The 16,376-nt window shown below is 35.9% G+C and overlaps 1 protein-coding gene across 1 annotated transcript in view; it reads right to left on the bottom strand.

Moving 5' to 3' along the window:
- EYS (eyes shut homolog) overlaps nucleotides 1-16,376 on the bottom strand; it is a 791,734-nt gene that overhangs the window by 47,851 nt on the left and 727,507 nt on the right. The window contains exon 42 of the mRNA XM_071445583.1: nucleotides 4,439-4,611. Coding sequence (XP_071301684.1) covers nucleotides 4,439-4,611 — 173 coding nt within the window. The remainder of the gene's footprint in view (nucleotides 1-4,438; nucleotides 4,612-16,376) is intronic.

The raw sequence follows: 16,376 nt of genomic DNA, 5'->3' as shown, positions 1-16,376 counted from the left end.
CACTCAGATATTTCAAATGTTGTGATCTTATATTTTACAGACTTTATCAATCTCCTGTACAAACCAGGAAAGGCTTCCATTCTGTGATTAGATAGAAGTGTAAAAAAAATAGACAAAAAGAAATAAAGGCTGATTACAGGGACGGTAGCAATTTAACAACTCTAATCAAGTCTGTGATACTAAACACTGGAGGAGATATATAGTGTGCAAAAAACAAAATGCAAGCAACTTTTTGCTAATTTAAATGTGAAAGGAAATTTGTCAAACTAAGGGCTTGAATGCTGGCTGCTTTCACACGAATCTACTGAGAAGCCAGAGCTCAATAACTGGACTCAAATTATATAGATCCCTTTATCTGCAGTTTAAAAAAGCAAAGTCACTTGGGGGAATTAGTCAATCTGCCCATGTGGACATAGGCTCTATAGTCTTATAGTCTCTTTTCCAAAATGTTGGGTATCGATGGTGTTTTCCTCTCCTTCCCTTTACCCCAACCCCCCAGCCAAGTTGGAGGCATTTAACAGAGGCATTTAACTCTGCAAATCAACAGTCAAGCCCATCCCTGCCCCAGGAGCCACCAGGCCATCACAGGTCCATCTCCATAATCCCAGAGCACAGACCACCACAGCAGACAGGACCCAAAATAAGGATTCAGAGGAAGGAACATCTTGTCCAGATCCCTCCCAGAGCTGTCAGGATACCCCAGCCCTAGTGGCAAGGTGTGACACTCCCCATGGTGAGTCAATAGTGGGTCACCTTTTGGACAGAGGGGTGTAACTATCATGGGGTATGGGACACATGAGATGTAGGTGAAGAGCATTTTGGAATAGCACAGGACTTATGGGGGTCTAAAAGAGAAAATTAGGTGATTTGGGGAGGAATGAGTGAGGAAAATAGAGGGATACAGAGACAATAAGGACCAGGCACGTGTAAATAGATCAGAATGCTTGTCTGGCCATGTCCTTCACCTGATCAACATGGCCTGTACACTCTTCTGTTTTATACTAACATTCCCCCTCCCTTTGGCGCATTATGCTGTAGCTGTGTAGGTTCCTGAGAGACATTTCAATGTATAATGGTCAACTTGCAGCCAAAATAACATGGTCATCTAATGATAAAAGCAAGAAAAATGTGTAGTGAGAGATAATGCATCTTGTTATGTATGTTTGGAAAAATGGACATGCTTTTGGAAGCTTTCATTGATGTCTGAAACAAGCATAGCATAACAAATAAACTCAGAGCCACTGTCACCAGCCTGCTTAGACAGCAGTATGCTCCATCTGATTCAGAAATGTAAGAAAAGTCCTTGTTAGTCCCAGACCTTGTGTATTTTTCCATATTTATATACATTTGTCTAACAGAAATTACTATCTGTCCTTACATTTTTGCCTCATTTGTCATATTTACAATTGTCCTATAATTTTCTTCACTTTTTGAGTGTTATGCATTTCACATAAAATGATGCACATTAGCTTGTCACAATTTGGTTTTTCTTAGTTTTTTTCTATTTTTGTTTTTTTTTTTTCCATTTAATAGTGACAATAGTTTTATTATAACTTTTCCTTACTGTCACCGACATATTTTATGAAAATCCTTTCACTAGGATTTTTCTCCTGAGAAGCTGAGAAGCCTCAGAAAAGAAATGTAAACAATAACTATCTGATGGCTGTGGAATGTGGTCTGGAGATGGTTTACCAACAGGTGCATCTTTGATTGGTCTCATGTGAATTGTTTTTACTTAATGACCAATCCCAGTCCAGCTGTGCCAGACTTCTGATTGGTCACAAGATTTTATTATGAATTCCTTTCTAGCCTTCTGATGTCTCCTTTTTCTTTCTTTTGTATAGTTTTAGTATATGATTTTCTTTTAATATAATAATATCATAAAATAATAAATCAGTCTTCTGAAACATGGAGTCAAGATTCTCATCTCTTCCCTCATCCTGGCAACCCTCAAACACCACCACAGTGTACATAATTGCTGTTGTTCTTAGCATGACTTCCAACCCTTAGCAGATGGCAATTGGAGCTCTGATAGGGGGAAGATCTGTATCTGTGGGCTCATTTATGGCTCTGTCCACATCTTTATTTATCCTTACTGTGTCTTTTGCAAATAATCTCTATTGTTAGGAGCAGCCAAGCTGGCATGAAATTGCAATTCTATTTGGTACATTAGTTATATTCATTTTTTCAAATAATCACTGTGACATCTCACTTGTTCTGTGTTGATGAAAACCAACTATTATTTGACAAACATTTTGATAAACAGCTTTTCTTCAGTGTTTCAGACATAAAGTATCAAGCATTAGGTTGTAATCTGAATAGTAGAGACAATATTATTGTGTATCTGAAACAAAAGATGATTAATTTAAAATCTGTGCTTCTATGTTTTAATTTTTTATGGATCATTTCTTTCTATTAAATTTATTATCTGGGACACACATTTTGTCATAGTAAACAATTAAGTTTGCCTTCTGCTTCTAAAATAATTTAAATTGTTCTATCATTTTAATTAGGCAATCTATCATTATCTTTAAGTATCTCCCAGAAGCATGGCTTTAATGCTGCTGGGGCTATCCATAAGGATACATCCAGATTCCACTGCTGTGTGGCTCTCTTTCTCTCTTAGTTTAAGAAAATGGGATAAAGGGGCCTCTTGCAACTCATTTTAAGACTTCTGTCTGTGTTCAGGTTATTTCTATTCCTTCTAAATTGTTAAGATATGGTTCAATAAAATAATTTTTCATATTTCAATAATAGATTTTTATGTTGTCAGCTGATTACCTTAGATTTATGTCCTGCAAAGCTGAACATTCTTTCCCATTTTGCTTGTTTATAGTGATGTTCCAGACAGTTTTACCTTTCTACTTATTAAAATTAATTCTTTCTGTGCTTCCAAAGACTCCAGTTTTGTAGACCAATCAAACTAATGAATTTCTGTAGTTTCTCTCAATTTAGGCTCTCAATTTTTATGTGGTCTCTCAGTTTAGAGACAATTAAATACAAAGATCTGCAGAAGAGCCTCATTGAACAGCTACAAGGAAAAAACATTAGATGATACTCAGTGTTGACAGATGTAAATTGGGGCAGATTACAGAACAGTCCTAGCCTTAAATACAGAACAGTGGGCTCTGACCTCACCATCAGCTTTCCAAGGAAGAGGTGTTGGAAATTTTAATAAGCACTTTCATGAATATGTCAGTGTACTCATAAAAGAAAACAGAATGGGAAACAAAGAAAACAGAGATGGGTTAAGTAAGGGCAGAGAGTAAGGTAGAAAAATGTCAGACAGCACTGTATAAAGCAGTGGCATTATCAGACCTTGAATATAGCACCCTGAATCAGCTCTGGAGACTCATTTTAAAAAGGATGCAGTGGAATTGAGAAGGAACAAAGAAATGCAGCTTGGATGACTAAAGATGCAGAAAATGAAGTCCCAGTGTATTTCTACTGTAAATTAGGAAAGGTTACCAAGAAATTATCATACATGTTTCATATATTCACTTCTACTATTTGCTATCAAGTATCATGGTTAGATGAAAGCAGATAAAACATAAATGTTCATCTACTGAAAATTTTGGAAATAAAAATTTTAAATAAGACTTAAATATGTATATGATATGACATACACCAACCTGATAATTGTTTAATATTTATTTGAAAAGGCACTTCATGTGCACCACTAAATAAGCTCAGAACCAATGAGTATTTTCTATATGTAGGTTTTTCAATCATTTCTTCTTGCTGCATTCGCTGTTAGGGGAAAGAATTCCTTGGATGTTCACACACAGGAATTCCTGACCTAGAACAATCATTATAATCAATGCTCAAGGAATAAAAGTCCTTCCTTTGACAATGTTAGTCAAAATGACCTATTTCCATTGCTTTATTATTTTCACTTCATCCTGTTTCCTGTTCCACAGCAAAGCACTTAGTAAATTTTAAATTGTCCTTCTTTTTGACCTGAACAATTAATCAAATTATTCTATATGGTGGTATTTTTGCAATTCAGAAAGTATTACTTTTACACTACTTTAATATGCAAAATGTACAAAGTAATACTTCTGTAAGCAGATGAAAAATCAAACTACAGGAGAAATCAATTTCTCCAAAGGAGCTCTCACTTGAATCTCAGTTTTTCTCCAGGTGATTTATTAAAACTTCAAATGCTACCTGGTATTTCCCAGCTTCTCTGAGTAAAAACTCTCAGCTTCTTTGATCCCTCTGTCTACCTTTCTCTGGCTGGAACTGTAATGAAACCACACACGGGAAGGGTGATCAGCTTAGCCATTCTTTGTGTGTGACTGGGTTTTGGGCTGTATTTTTAGGTGGGGAGGTTGTGACTTTCAGTGTTTTACCTTCAAAACCGTTGACATGTTTCTTACCACAGCTTCTATGAATGATAGAAATATGACTAATGCATGAAGAAAATGTTTCTTACCATCACTGCAGAGGATGCCAGACCTTCCATATGGACACAAGCAAACAGCATCTCGTTTGGACTTTGGAAAACATGTAGCACCGTTTCCACATGGATTTTCGTCACAAGTTGCAAACTGGCAGAGTTTTCCAGTGTAGAGTTTAGGGCATTCACAATACCAATTTTCTTCATCACTGATAAATTTAAATTACAACAAACAAAAAAGTGTAAGCACCAAGATGCATTTAAAACAAGCAGAATAGGATTTACACGTAGAAAAAATCTGTGACATCTGACTTATGGTTGTAATAGATCTCTGCTTTTACTAGTGTTCCTGGCATTAAACATGCCAGAATGCCTTACTAGGACTTGAAATAACAGCTTCTTTTGGGTTTAATTTTAAATTTTAATTTTTCTTTATTTTGCTGGTGAGATTTGTGACTTTTCTAATGTCTCACTAGTTGTTAGTGCTGCATCTTTCATAGCATAATCAAAATAACTGCTACAGTCTTCTATTATGTCTAAAAAAAATGAAAGCATGTGAGAACAAAAAATGAAAGTTACTAGTTTATTTTGCAAATGGAAACATCATTTGTATATTCAGATACTACATACAGTTTGTATGTATACAGTAGGATGCAGAAAATCCTGAAATATGAACACTTGCAGTAGGGATTATGTTGAACTTGAAACAGAATAAACAGAACATCTCTGCTATCATATAATTTATGTTCTCAGTCTTATAAAGAATATTAGAATAGGCAAGGATAAAAATAAGTTGTAACCAGACAAAACCGACATTTAGAAATGTACATATTCTGGTTGTACCAATTTTTTTTATAGTACACAAAGATAGCACAATGACAAATATGGCAGGAGAACCAAAGCAGATAGGAAAACAAAAGAGTGCAAGACATTCCCATCTATGACTTATTATAAATATAATTTCACAAAAGGTCTTATTTGATTTTCCCCTTATATTATGGCTAAAAATGGATGACAGCTAGATAGGTCAATTAATGTGGTTGCTCAGTATTCATGTACATCCTCAGTATTGAACAGAAACATATCTGCCTTTTACTTGAAAAGGTCACACGTGCCCTTGGGTATAAATGCAGAAGACATGGTGCATGTTGTATCAAATCACACTCATTGTGGTTTTCCAACAATAGCGTAATCATTAGGATGAGCACTGATAAAATTTCAAATACATGTGATTTCTAAAAATTCATTATCTGCTTATAATAGCCACACAATCAGGTTTTAGAAAATAATCTGGATCTGAAAGATGTCCTGTATTTTTTAAAAGAGGGAAATAAGTAAGCCTTGTGACATTCCTTGCTCAGAGCAGTTGATTAGTGTGTTCCTAAACTGACCACCCGCAGAGCTGGGGAGTGAGGATCTCAGCTTGAGAGTCTACCAGAATGAAACTCATGAATAATGCCTCCAGACACCTATGCAAAAGAAAATTGCTATCAGCTGCAATAATAAATTTCTGTGTGTAGCCTATTCTATTTATGGATCTGCTGCAGACAGCACGAGAGGAATCTAAATGAGCTACTGGATTGCTTTCATTTGTGCAGTACTGAGAATCCTGCTTTCACGGGTTTTAGTATCAACATTACGCAGTTCAGCTAATTAAAAAAGCATTAATAAACTGAATTATTCCTGGAAATCTACAATTGTGGGTGATGATTTTTAGTTATCAAATGTATTCAGTTTTTTTATGGAAGAAAAGGTGGATCATCACTGCTGACTGCCATAAGACGCAGACTTTAGTCCTCACCCTTAAAGAAAAAAATTTCATTCATTCTTTTAAGGACCTGTATATGCAAACATTGGCCATTACTTTTTATAGTCTTACTTTTGCTATTGTGGAGAAGATTAAAAATAATAGGTTTCATAACAAATGGTGAATAGTTTATGGTTTACAAAATGAGCAATGTTATGACATTTCACCATTGGTGCTGTAAGAGTCTAATAAAAAAGAAGAGTGATTCCTGATAAGGCAAAGAAAACAGTTTTTAAAAAGTTCTACAAAATAATATAAAACTTGAAAGTATAACAGCTAACCACAGAGAAAGAAAATAATCACATCCATTTCACAAAAATTAGTATACAAAGCCCCAAATAACTTATTATTTTTCAAAGCACGCTGTAACTGTACTAGGTTAAGAGAGGGACAAGATCTCCCATATTCTACTGAGTTAATCTCAGATGCAAGAAACACATAATGCTCGAATGGCCAAGAACTTTTCCCAGGTAGATTTCACAATTTCATGATGGCCTGCTACCCTTATAAATGCAAGAAGCAAATGAAAAAGGGCAGAAAATCAGAACAGTAATATCTTTTGTCTATGTTTTACACCTGTGAATGACTCCAAGAAAAACTTACTGGGTAATTACATACATGAGCTGAAGAAAGTGAAAAACAAGGAAAATACCAGAATTTTGAAGCTGCAGAACAAGAAACAAATTTGGAGTGTTCTGTGGAAATGTGTTATATGACTGTATTAGTGTTTGAGTTCAGATCCAGAGCATGGTTTTGCAGAAAATCTCCTGTTTGTCCCCTGTTGAAATGCCCTGTTCCACACTGTGTCTCTAGAGTACATGAACTAATTTCTTTTGGATGAACCTGCACCAGAACATTGTCTTAGAGGTCAGGTTGCTTCAGCTCTATGGACTCGGCATTCAGACCCAGACCAGATCTAGTGTGAGTCAAAGCTTCTTGAAACATGAATAATGGGAATGTTGGGTCCTCAGCACTAATTGATTTGACCTGAAAATCCATGCCTGTTGAGCTACATTACCTACTAATGTGGATGCAGATTTATAAGCCATCAAAAGAAAATCATGCAGCCATGGTATATGTTACACACAAAAAACCCCTCCAGATTTTACATGAGAGCACTGATGAGCCCCAGGAGTAAATAGAGAAAAAAACCCCAAACAACCCCCAACTATTTAGAATCATATGAAGGAAGAAAGACACAAACAGTGAAAGCAAATGGGAGAAAATATAGAAATAGTGATGAAAAGGTGTGAAAGAGACAAGAGTGTTTCTAGAGCACCATCACCTCATGCCTCCAGGATTATGATACAGGAAAAAAAAGTGGAGGGGAAAAAAAGTGTAGGGAAAATGAACTATTCCCTGACATTCTTAAAGTCCTCTGAAATGGTAAGGAACGTATTTTGTATTACCATTTCCCATGTTAAAATATTCTTTTGATCTTTGGTTTAGATATTAGATTGGAAAGAAAGTTACCAAGAAATATTTGCATGATATGACATGATATTGGTAATTCAGTAATACAATTTCTCTCCTTGAATCAATGTTACATCAGTGATCTGATTTAATGAAATCAAAGTTTTCTATAATATTGACAGCTTTGGGATACCAACCCAGATCATGGTAATTTATTTATTTAAAATATTGCACAATACAGAGGAGACTGAATTGTGTTACATTAGTGATCCAGTCACAGCTGTATTTAACCAGCTGTTAAAACCCTGCTTTTGACTTAAACCAATTCTGTTTTTGAAAGGAAAGTTTATAATCCCTCTTCACAGTGTGTCACAGACATCATCTGTACTCTATTGAGAGTGTTTTGTTTGCCCAAAGCAGAATATAATTTTCCATATCCCTGTGCTTTTTCCATTTCTAAAGTGGGAGTACAATGAGAGCAAATGCCCTTTATGTAGTTTTATGCAAGAGGGCTTCCCTGAAAGGAAGCACACTCAACACCCATTAATAATGACTTTAAAGTCCCTTCTAACACAAAGCATTCTATGATTCTGTGGTTGTACTGTGTGTCACAATGGGTTCAATATTTAATGACATAGATTCTTTTAGTGCCTTCATTATATTATCTGTAACAAAGCTATGGAAGTTGGAGGGAACAGCTCCTTCAGTCAATAAGTAGTAGATGTACTTCAGTTTATTTTCAAGTTGTTACTATTATGTTTTTGTAACACTCTTGTTTTAAATTACTAGAAAATGAAAGGACCATCATACATTTTCAGTTTAAGCTTTAAGTTGAATTATGCTTCATGCAAAGATTCATTAAATTGCTTTCCAGAAAACACCAGCATAATGTAAAGGCAATTACAATCTCCCTTTGAAAGCTTTGTGTAATAGACAAATCCACGGAAGCTCTCTGCTGCCAGAAGGACAACCTTATCTCATCAATAATCTTAAAAATATCAAAGGACAATATATAAAGGAGGTGTTTCTTCCTTGTGCACAGCAGGTGTTTTTCAGTATATAATATATCTGCCAATCTTTTCTTCTATTATACAGCTCCCAAAATCAATTCAGCTTTCATGCTGCTTTAGTACTTTTCACTCAGGTTTCCTCAATTATGGTATCTTGTCTAGCTCTGAATGCTTTGTTATCTTTACTGTTTTGAATCATTTTTTCCTCTGTCGGGAAGCATTATTCTACAAGTTCTGTCAGTTTACTTTAATTTGCTTTGCCTTTCACTCAGAGGATTTTTGTATTGGGTTTGTGTGATTGGGTATTGGTAGTGGCAGGGGACCTACAGGGGTGGGAAGCTGGCAGGGGTGCCAGGTGGCTGTGAGATGGACCTGCCACTGGCCAAGGCCAAGTCCATCAGCAACCATTGCAATGCCTCTGGGATAATGTTGTTAAGAAGTAGAAAAAAAGCCCTGGCAGCAGCCTGTGCTGGAGCAGGATCCTGGCAGGGCCATGGCCCCATGGAGAGAGGAGCCATGCTGGAACAGGTTTGCTGCCTGGACTTGTGTCCCTGTGCCCTGGGACACACACTGGAGCAGTTCTGAAGTACTGCAGCCCATAGGCCTTCCCACACTGAAGAAGTTCATGAAGAACTGTTTCCTGTAGGAGAAATCCCACACAGGAGCAGGAGAAGAATGAGGAGCCCTCTCATTGAGGAGGAGAGAGCAGCAGAGACTTGTGATGAAATGAGACTTGTGATGAAATGACTGCAACCCACATTCCCCACTCCCCTGTGCCACTGTGCAGGTGGAGGTAGAGAATTTGGGAAGGAAGTTGAGGCCAGAAAAAAAGGAGGGGTGAAGGGAAGGTGATTTAGGATTTGGTTTTATTTTCTCTTTGCCCTTCTCTGATTAGATTGGCAATAAATTATTTTTTTCCCCAAGTTAAGCCTGTTTTGCCCATGACAGCCTGACCCTTGAGCCTTTCATTATATTTTTTACTCCCTTGTTCAGCTAAGGAGGATAGAGCAGCTCTGGTGGGCACCTGGTGCCCAGCCACGCTCAACCCAGCACAATTTTCTAAACTGCTTTTCTTTATATGAAGGCTCTCTTTAAAACAAGACCAAATCACTTGTGAATTAAGTTGGTTTAGAAAACTCATAGGGAAAATGTTTTGAGATTGGTTGGGTGCACTCATGGAGGAACTATTTTGCTTAAAATTTTCTTTGGGGCAGCCTTAGAGTTATACTGGTTCTATCACAGACTAAATAGGCCCTCACTTTTAAATGATGCTTCTGAATTATTTGATTTAGATTCAAATATTGGAGTGGAAAGATTACAATCCCACTTCAAAAGGAGAACACGAGGGACAAAAAGGTTCCAACGCTTTGCTTGCCTTTTGTCAACACAGGAAAATTAGACCATTGTGTATAAACTGATTGAACTCTAGCAGCAAATTAATTTGTAGGACCCAAATAAAGGTTTATCCATCCCAGTCTGACAGAAATGAGCATGTGCTCTATCTTACCATTAAGCATATGCGTTTCCTTGAGCAAGAACACACTCTTTAAACAATACCTAAACTGTAGAAAGTTTCCTGCATTTTGATTTAGCTGTGATTTAGGAAGGACAGAATTTGATTTATGAAAATAATGAAGGAAGAGAAAGTCTTGCTTATTGGCAGATTATCTATTTCAGACCTTCAAAAATGCCATTATTTTCAGGAGTTTAGGATGGTTTTAATTTATTTTGCAGTGTACTAATCGAACTTACTAACACGGCACTAACTTTTCAGGATCATGAAGCCTCTTCTGGGGTCTTTTATAAGCACTCTTTAGACTCCATTTTCCACTCAGTCAACATGCAGGATTCCATAACCATTCCATGAAGGATACATATCCATTAAAATGTATGATGCATGAAAAGTTCTGCCTGGTAACATGTCAGTTATGACCATTCCTGTCACAAGAAGATGTACAATTGTGGTATCAAGCACTTCTAGATGTGTAACACTTAATGTGAGATGGTTAAGGATCCCTCAGAAAAAGTACAGCAAGTAATGGCTAGTAAAAAAAACAATCTATCTGAACAGAAATCCATTCCCTGGCCACATCTAGGAAGAGAAATAATGATCTGTCAGGCTGGATCCAGTGCAAGGGCTATAATTAGTTCTGACATTACTCCTTTCCCCAGTCTCAGTCTTTTCAGTTAAATCTACATTTTGTCCTTCCTTGTGTTTATGTGAAAAATAGTCAATAGATGTTGACATATGAAAATGTATTTATAAAAATTACTTTTTTTAAAGCTGAAAGGCTATGATTTTGACAATAAAAATTTTGGACTATATGAAATGTGTGCAGGGCAACATATAAATATTTTCAGCAGCATAAGGTTGAAGGCAGATCTCCACATCTTACTGAAATCATATGCAGACTAAATTCTGTTTGTCCTTCAAAAATCTATCATAATTTCTTATAACAGAAGATTTCCAATTGCTCTCAGTAGTCCCTAAGGCTCTAAACAGCCTTTGCTTCAATATATCTACTGTTTGCAGTAGGACTTGGGAATACCATACCCAAAGCAGTGACATTGAACATTGGCCTGCACCATATTGTTTGTTGCACTGCTTCCACTAAACTTGCATTGTATACTATTATTAACTTCTACTAGAAATTTAAAACAATCTTTAAGCACAAAACCACTAATTACTGCAATTTTAGATGAATTTATAAGTAGCAGAACTACATGACAGTATTTTCCAAGATTTCAGCCTCATTACAGACCAGCTGTAGTTTCCTAGAGTAATCATGAGGAGATGGGTAACAAAATTGCAGGGCAAAATCTTTAATAGTTTGTAAAATAACAGCATTTACTTTAAACACACAACATAATAACTTTGAACTATGATGGCTATATTCTAAATTCAGAACTGTCTACCTTGGAAAGAGGAAAAAAATATAGTGCAAATCTAGGTGGTCATTATGTTTTTCTCTCTTTATCAGTTTCTTACTAATTTCTTTTCCTGTTTCTAAAAGAGGTTTTTTATTTATGTATTTATTATTTTGAACTTCCATAGATGAAAACTATTCCATTCTGAATTCAACTTACAGAAAGAAGCTTCCATAACCAATTCTTGATGATGTTGTCACTAGTTCTACCAATTTGCAACTTTAATAATCAGTGGCTCAGCACCTCTTTCATGTTTATTTAGCACCTGTTACCTTTTCTGTTTTAAAAACATTCTGAATCACAAGGGCTTGATCATCAGCACTTTCTTTTAGGCCTGGTCTATGTACAAGGCTCGAAGACACAAATCTCTTAAGAGCAGACATAAAGGGTAAGTTAAGTTTTGAATTTGCAGGGCATCATCACCTTCCTATGGTGATTTTCCCTGTTCAACTAATTCCCTATATCCCCTAGTAATTCAAATTTAGAGCCTTCTCTTCAATCCTAGGTACCTCCTCATGTCCTAGTTTCAACCCAGTCTCTGAGATTTCTGTTTCTAGCTCAACAAAATGGAGATATTTTTTCCATATGCACATAACACAGTGTAATATTTACAGATAAGAATTTATGTTTATGAACATATATAATATATTCTAAGCTATGAAAGGAAACAGCAATTACTAAAGTCTCTATGAAAAGTTAACATTGCAAGTGACCACGTAAATCACAGCTGCTTTGAACTGACAAAACCTTTACCATTCACTTTGGATATTCCTTTTTCTAACTATCCTAAAAACAACACAAGAGAGAAGTTCTGAAGGAATGAATTTCATGGAGGAAAACCTGAATAGAAACTTCTTTTGATGGTTCATCTTTCCACATTAAATCTTCAACTTATTTTTCTTAGTGAGTGCCAAAAGAACATTTGTACATTGCTTTTTCATTTCTCAATGAAAACACAAAACTGGGCATGTGCTTGGCTTTTTCTCTGAACAGCTAACAGAGCCACGAGGTGGATCAAGAGCCACAACTTTGAAAGAGCAAGTCCCCATGGACTGTGCTTTTCCATGGAAGGGAATGAGTATGAGTCATATTTTCACAATATTCTAGCCTCAATGAGAAAGTTGTATCCCTCCACTTTGCCTGTAAATCTTTTACATAGTTTTTAATATTTAAATTCTATTAATTGTCTACCTATGGGCTTTGGGAGCTTTTTTTTCCCTCCCGAGTCTTTAAGTTAAGGAAGGGGAAGATAATATTCCTCTACATAAATCATGCTTCAAACCAGTAGGCATTTGCAGACTAGCATCTGTGTTTGCCCAGTGGCCAGTGAAATGTAACCTCTTCTTTCTTCTGACTATGCATCACAGAAAATTTGATTCTCTAATAACATTTACTAATGTATATTAAAAAATGTACTTGTACATATCATGGTAGTTAACATATTAGAAATATGCCACTGATCTAATCAGTAAAAATAGCACTGCAGAACCCTGCCTGGACTTCTACACGTTTTTTGAAAGAGTATTTGAGCTATAACTAAAAGTCATTTGCCAACAGAAAATATTTTTTCAAAATATTTATTATATATAATGTTTTTTTAAAAACCTCCTTTTTTCAACCTCAAATGAAATTGATTACTATCTATACAGCATACCAAACTACAGCCTCTAAGACATGAAATCCTAGAAATGTTTTAGGCTGAGTTAATTTCCATTAACTTCTATTTCTATTATCTAGACCTTATTATATTATATTATGAAGATTAAGGTGATACATGAATGACACAAGCAATTGCATTTGCCCTATATTCTACAGATTTATTGCTTACAAAAGATGGTAGATTAGCCAAAATTCCTTGGATGGTGCAAACTAGATAATTTAAGTTTCCTTGCCAATGACCAAGATGATTTCTTTCCCTCAGAAGGTAATTGAAATCTCTGTGCCTTTTCAATCTGTAGTTTCTTAGACTGTCCAGGGCTTTAACTCTAATACAGATAAGTCCTAGAGTTTTAAATAAGACTCTGGACATTTCCCAAATAGCTTTTTACAACCTTCAGACTAGCACATCATCAGTCACACGATGTGGCTGAATTGGTAGGTCATGTTTGAAGAACATTGGTTTTCAGGAATCACCTCACATATACTGATACATAAAGTCTAGAGTTAAATCTTATCTCAGCCCAACAGTGGTGTTTCATTACTGCAGATCTATCTAATTACAATGTAAGCATGGAATATGTGATGCTGAAATCCAGAGAACAAAAAAACCCTAAACACCCTAGACCTTTGTGTTACTTAGAATAAGACTAGTAAAAATTGGCCTGCAACCAGTGCATCAGGCATTGTAACCTGTGCTGAGTGTAGTATAAAGACTTCCCACAAAAATAGTATAGCATTTTTCTTTAGTTCCCAAAAAAACCCATCTCTTAAAGCTCCTGGGTATCTTTCCCCTGTCTGTCTCTCTTATCTCTTTGAGATTCACTTTCTTCCCTGTGTAGTTCAGATATTTTCTTCTGGTGTTGGGAATAAAAGAGGAAAAGAAAGCCTCAACACTGTTTTCTTTTTCATCCTTTCTCTGGAGTACCACCAGCTCTCAAAAGGAGCAAGAAATTCCTGCATCATAGGACTTTTGTTTGTACCTTAATAAAAGTGTAGGAGGTTAAGGACAACTTCATAGAGTCCATTTGTCCATGGCTCTAACCAAATTTCTACAATAAATTCAATCTAAGGTATTTATTTAAATGGCATCAAAGGTAGGTCGGGAAAATTGAAAGTAAAAAGCAGATAGAGAAGTAAGTGTGTATGAAGGACCAAACCTTGACCGCTCTGTCAGTTTCCTCCTACTAAAATGAAAGGTAATGTATAGGAGAGTGCACAAAGCTTTTACAAAGAGTAATTGCTTAAGCTTACACAACTAATTGAACATGAGAAGGACAAAAGAAGTACTGAGTACTAGAACTACAAAATATTGTCTGAAGTGAAAAGTTAGACATCACCGTGTGCTTTCAATTTTGTTACAATATGCTTTCTATCAATAGCTTGGGTTGTTCCATCTTGTAGGTTGACCTTTTACTTTGATTGCTGCCTCAGCTCTGAATTTCACACATTCCTGGATGATGGCTATGACTTATGAAGGATATAAAATGCCCTAAAAACTGTAAAAAATCAAATACTATAAAACTGAGTGTTGGCATTTTTCAAATGCGCAAGAACTGTAACTGTTACAGTTGTCCCATTGCTGAGAATTAGCACAGTTGGTGACACTGTGAAACTGATCCAAAGTGCAACTGAGGAAGTCTGATTCGCAGCTGATCTTTATAAATGTTACAAAAGCCATTTGTGTACCATTTTCTCAAACAGACCTATCTTTAAGTGCTATGAGATTAGTCTCTCTCTAGCTTGTACTCAAGAGGTCAGATGAGTCAGGTCATCTGACTTATTTGCAGCAAAAGCTAAATCATTATCTTGAAAAAGTAAATGACAGGAGAATATACAATAGAGGGAAACAGTTGCATCATGACATCATTAGCAGTACTGTTATTCACTTCCAGATTCCCTTCAGAGAAACAACTCAGTTTCTCTTGATATCATGATGTTGACCCATTTCTTTACATTTATGTAGAAGAATAACACAAAGTTATTCTGTCAGTCTGGCTCTATTGGCTATCTAACCTTGCAAATTTTTGGAGAATGGAAATGAGTAGTTCTTTTAAATAAGACACTTGAACTTATAAATCCATAACTAAAATAACCTGAATCAAGAAAGCATATGTAATGATCTGCATTTAATCATAGAGGATTTTAGAGTAGTTTTGTCAATAAAGCAGACAAAAGATTTCATGTTATTTTCTGGATATAGAGCATCTATAACTAGGATTCACCAGGGCAGTGCCTGTGACAATATTAGCTTTTGAAGATAAAGGAGTTTCTTTAAACCTTCTGAAAACTTTTCATTTTCCAGTGTGCATCAGTATGATGTCTGTCGATGTAAAATGAAAGTACTGGAGCAATTGCTGGTAACAATTTGATATTGCACTGTCTCATTCTAGTGTCTGAATATTTTACAGATACTGCTCTTCACTGCTGGGTGGAGCGAGTGGTGCTTCAACCTCTAATACATGCTGTACTCTTCTGACAAAAACACTTCTGATTCAGTAGCAAGGAATGGTGATTTGAAAAGTGTATCCATGTTTTTGCCATAAAGTTTGAATGTGTCTGTGTCTACATAGCAAAATGAAGAGATCATGGAAGTGGAATTAGACATATTTGACTTTATTCTAATTAGCACTGCTACCGCCTGCAGTGAACACATGTGGGATGTTTCGTTCTGGCTGCTAAGTTTTCCAGGAAAATAGTGATTTTTTCAGTTTACTAGCATGTATAGATATTGCTACTGATTCTATCTTCATGAAAACTACCATAGTTGTGCCTTTTCTGCAACCAAAATCTCTTTATTTTACTCTATAGGGATGTCCGCAATGTATCCATAGAAACAAGCACAGAATGAACTGTGATGCCTTGTGGTCACGTTTGTTTTGAAGTTACCACATAAAGGAAGTAAGAATGCCCTATTTAAAAAAAAATAAAAGAAAAGAAAGGATTTTAAAAAAGAAGACAGAGCTCTAATGCAGCAAGAGGAAAGAATTAATTTTAACCCTTCGTGTTTACTTCCATTAGTCAATTTCTAACAAATACATTGCAAAGCCATATTGGCTGAAATATTAATGAAGGAATTCCTTCCTTCCATTCCTTCCTAGGCATTGATATCAATGCTCCTGTAGGTGAAATGCACATTACAGCTAATAAGGGCAACTAA

Source organism: Agelaius tricolor, unplaced genomic scaffold (assembly GCF_023055355.1).
Source record: "Agelaius tricolor isolate 1412-34295 unplaced genomic scaffold, bAgeTri1.0.p SCAF_1, whole genome shotgun sequence".
NCBI classification, from domain to species: Eukaryota; Metazoa; Chordata; class Aves; order Passeriformes; family Icteridae; genus Agelaius; species Agelaius tricolor.
The sequence above is the reverse complement of the archived record's forward strand: the minus strand, read 5'-3'. Positions and strand labels throughout refer to the sequence as shown.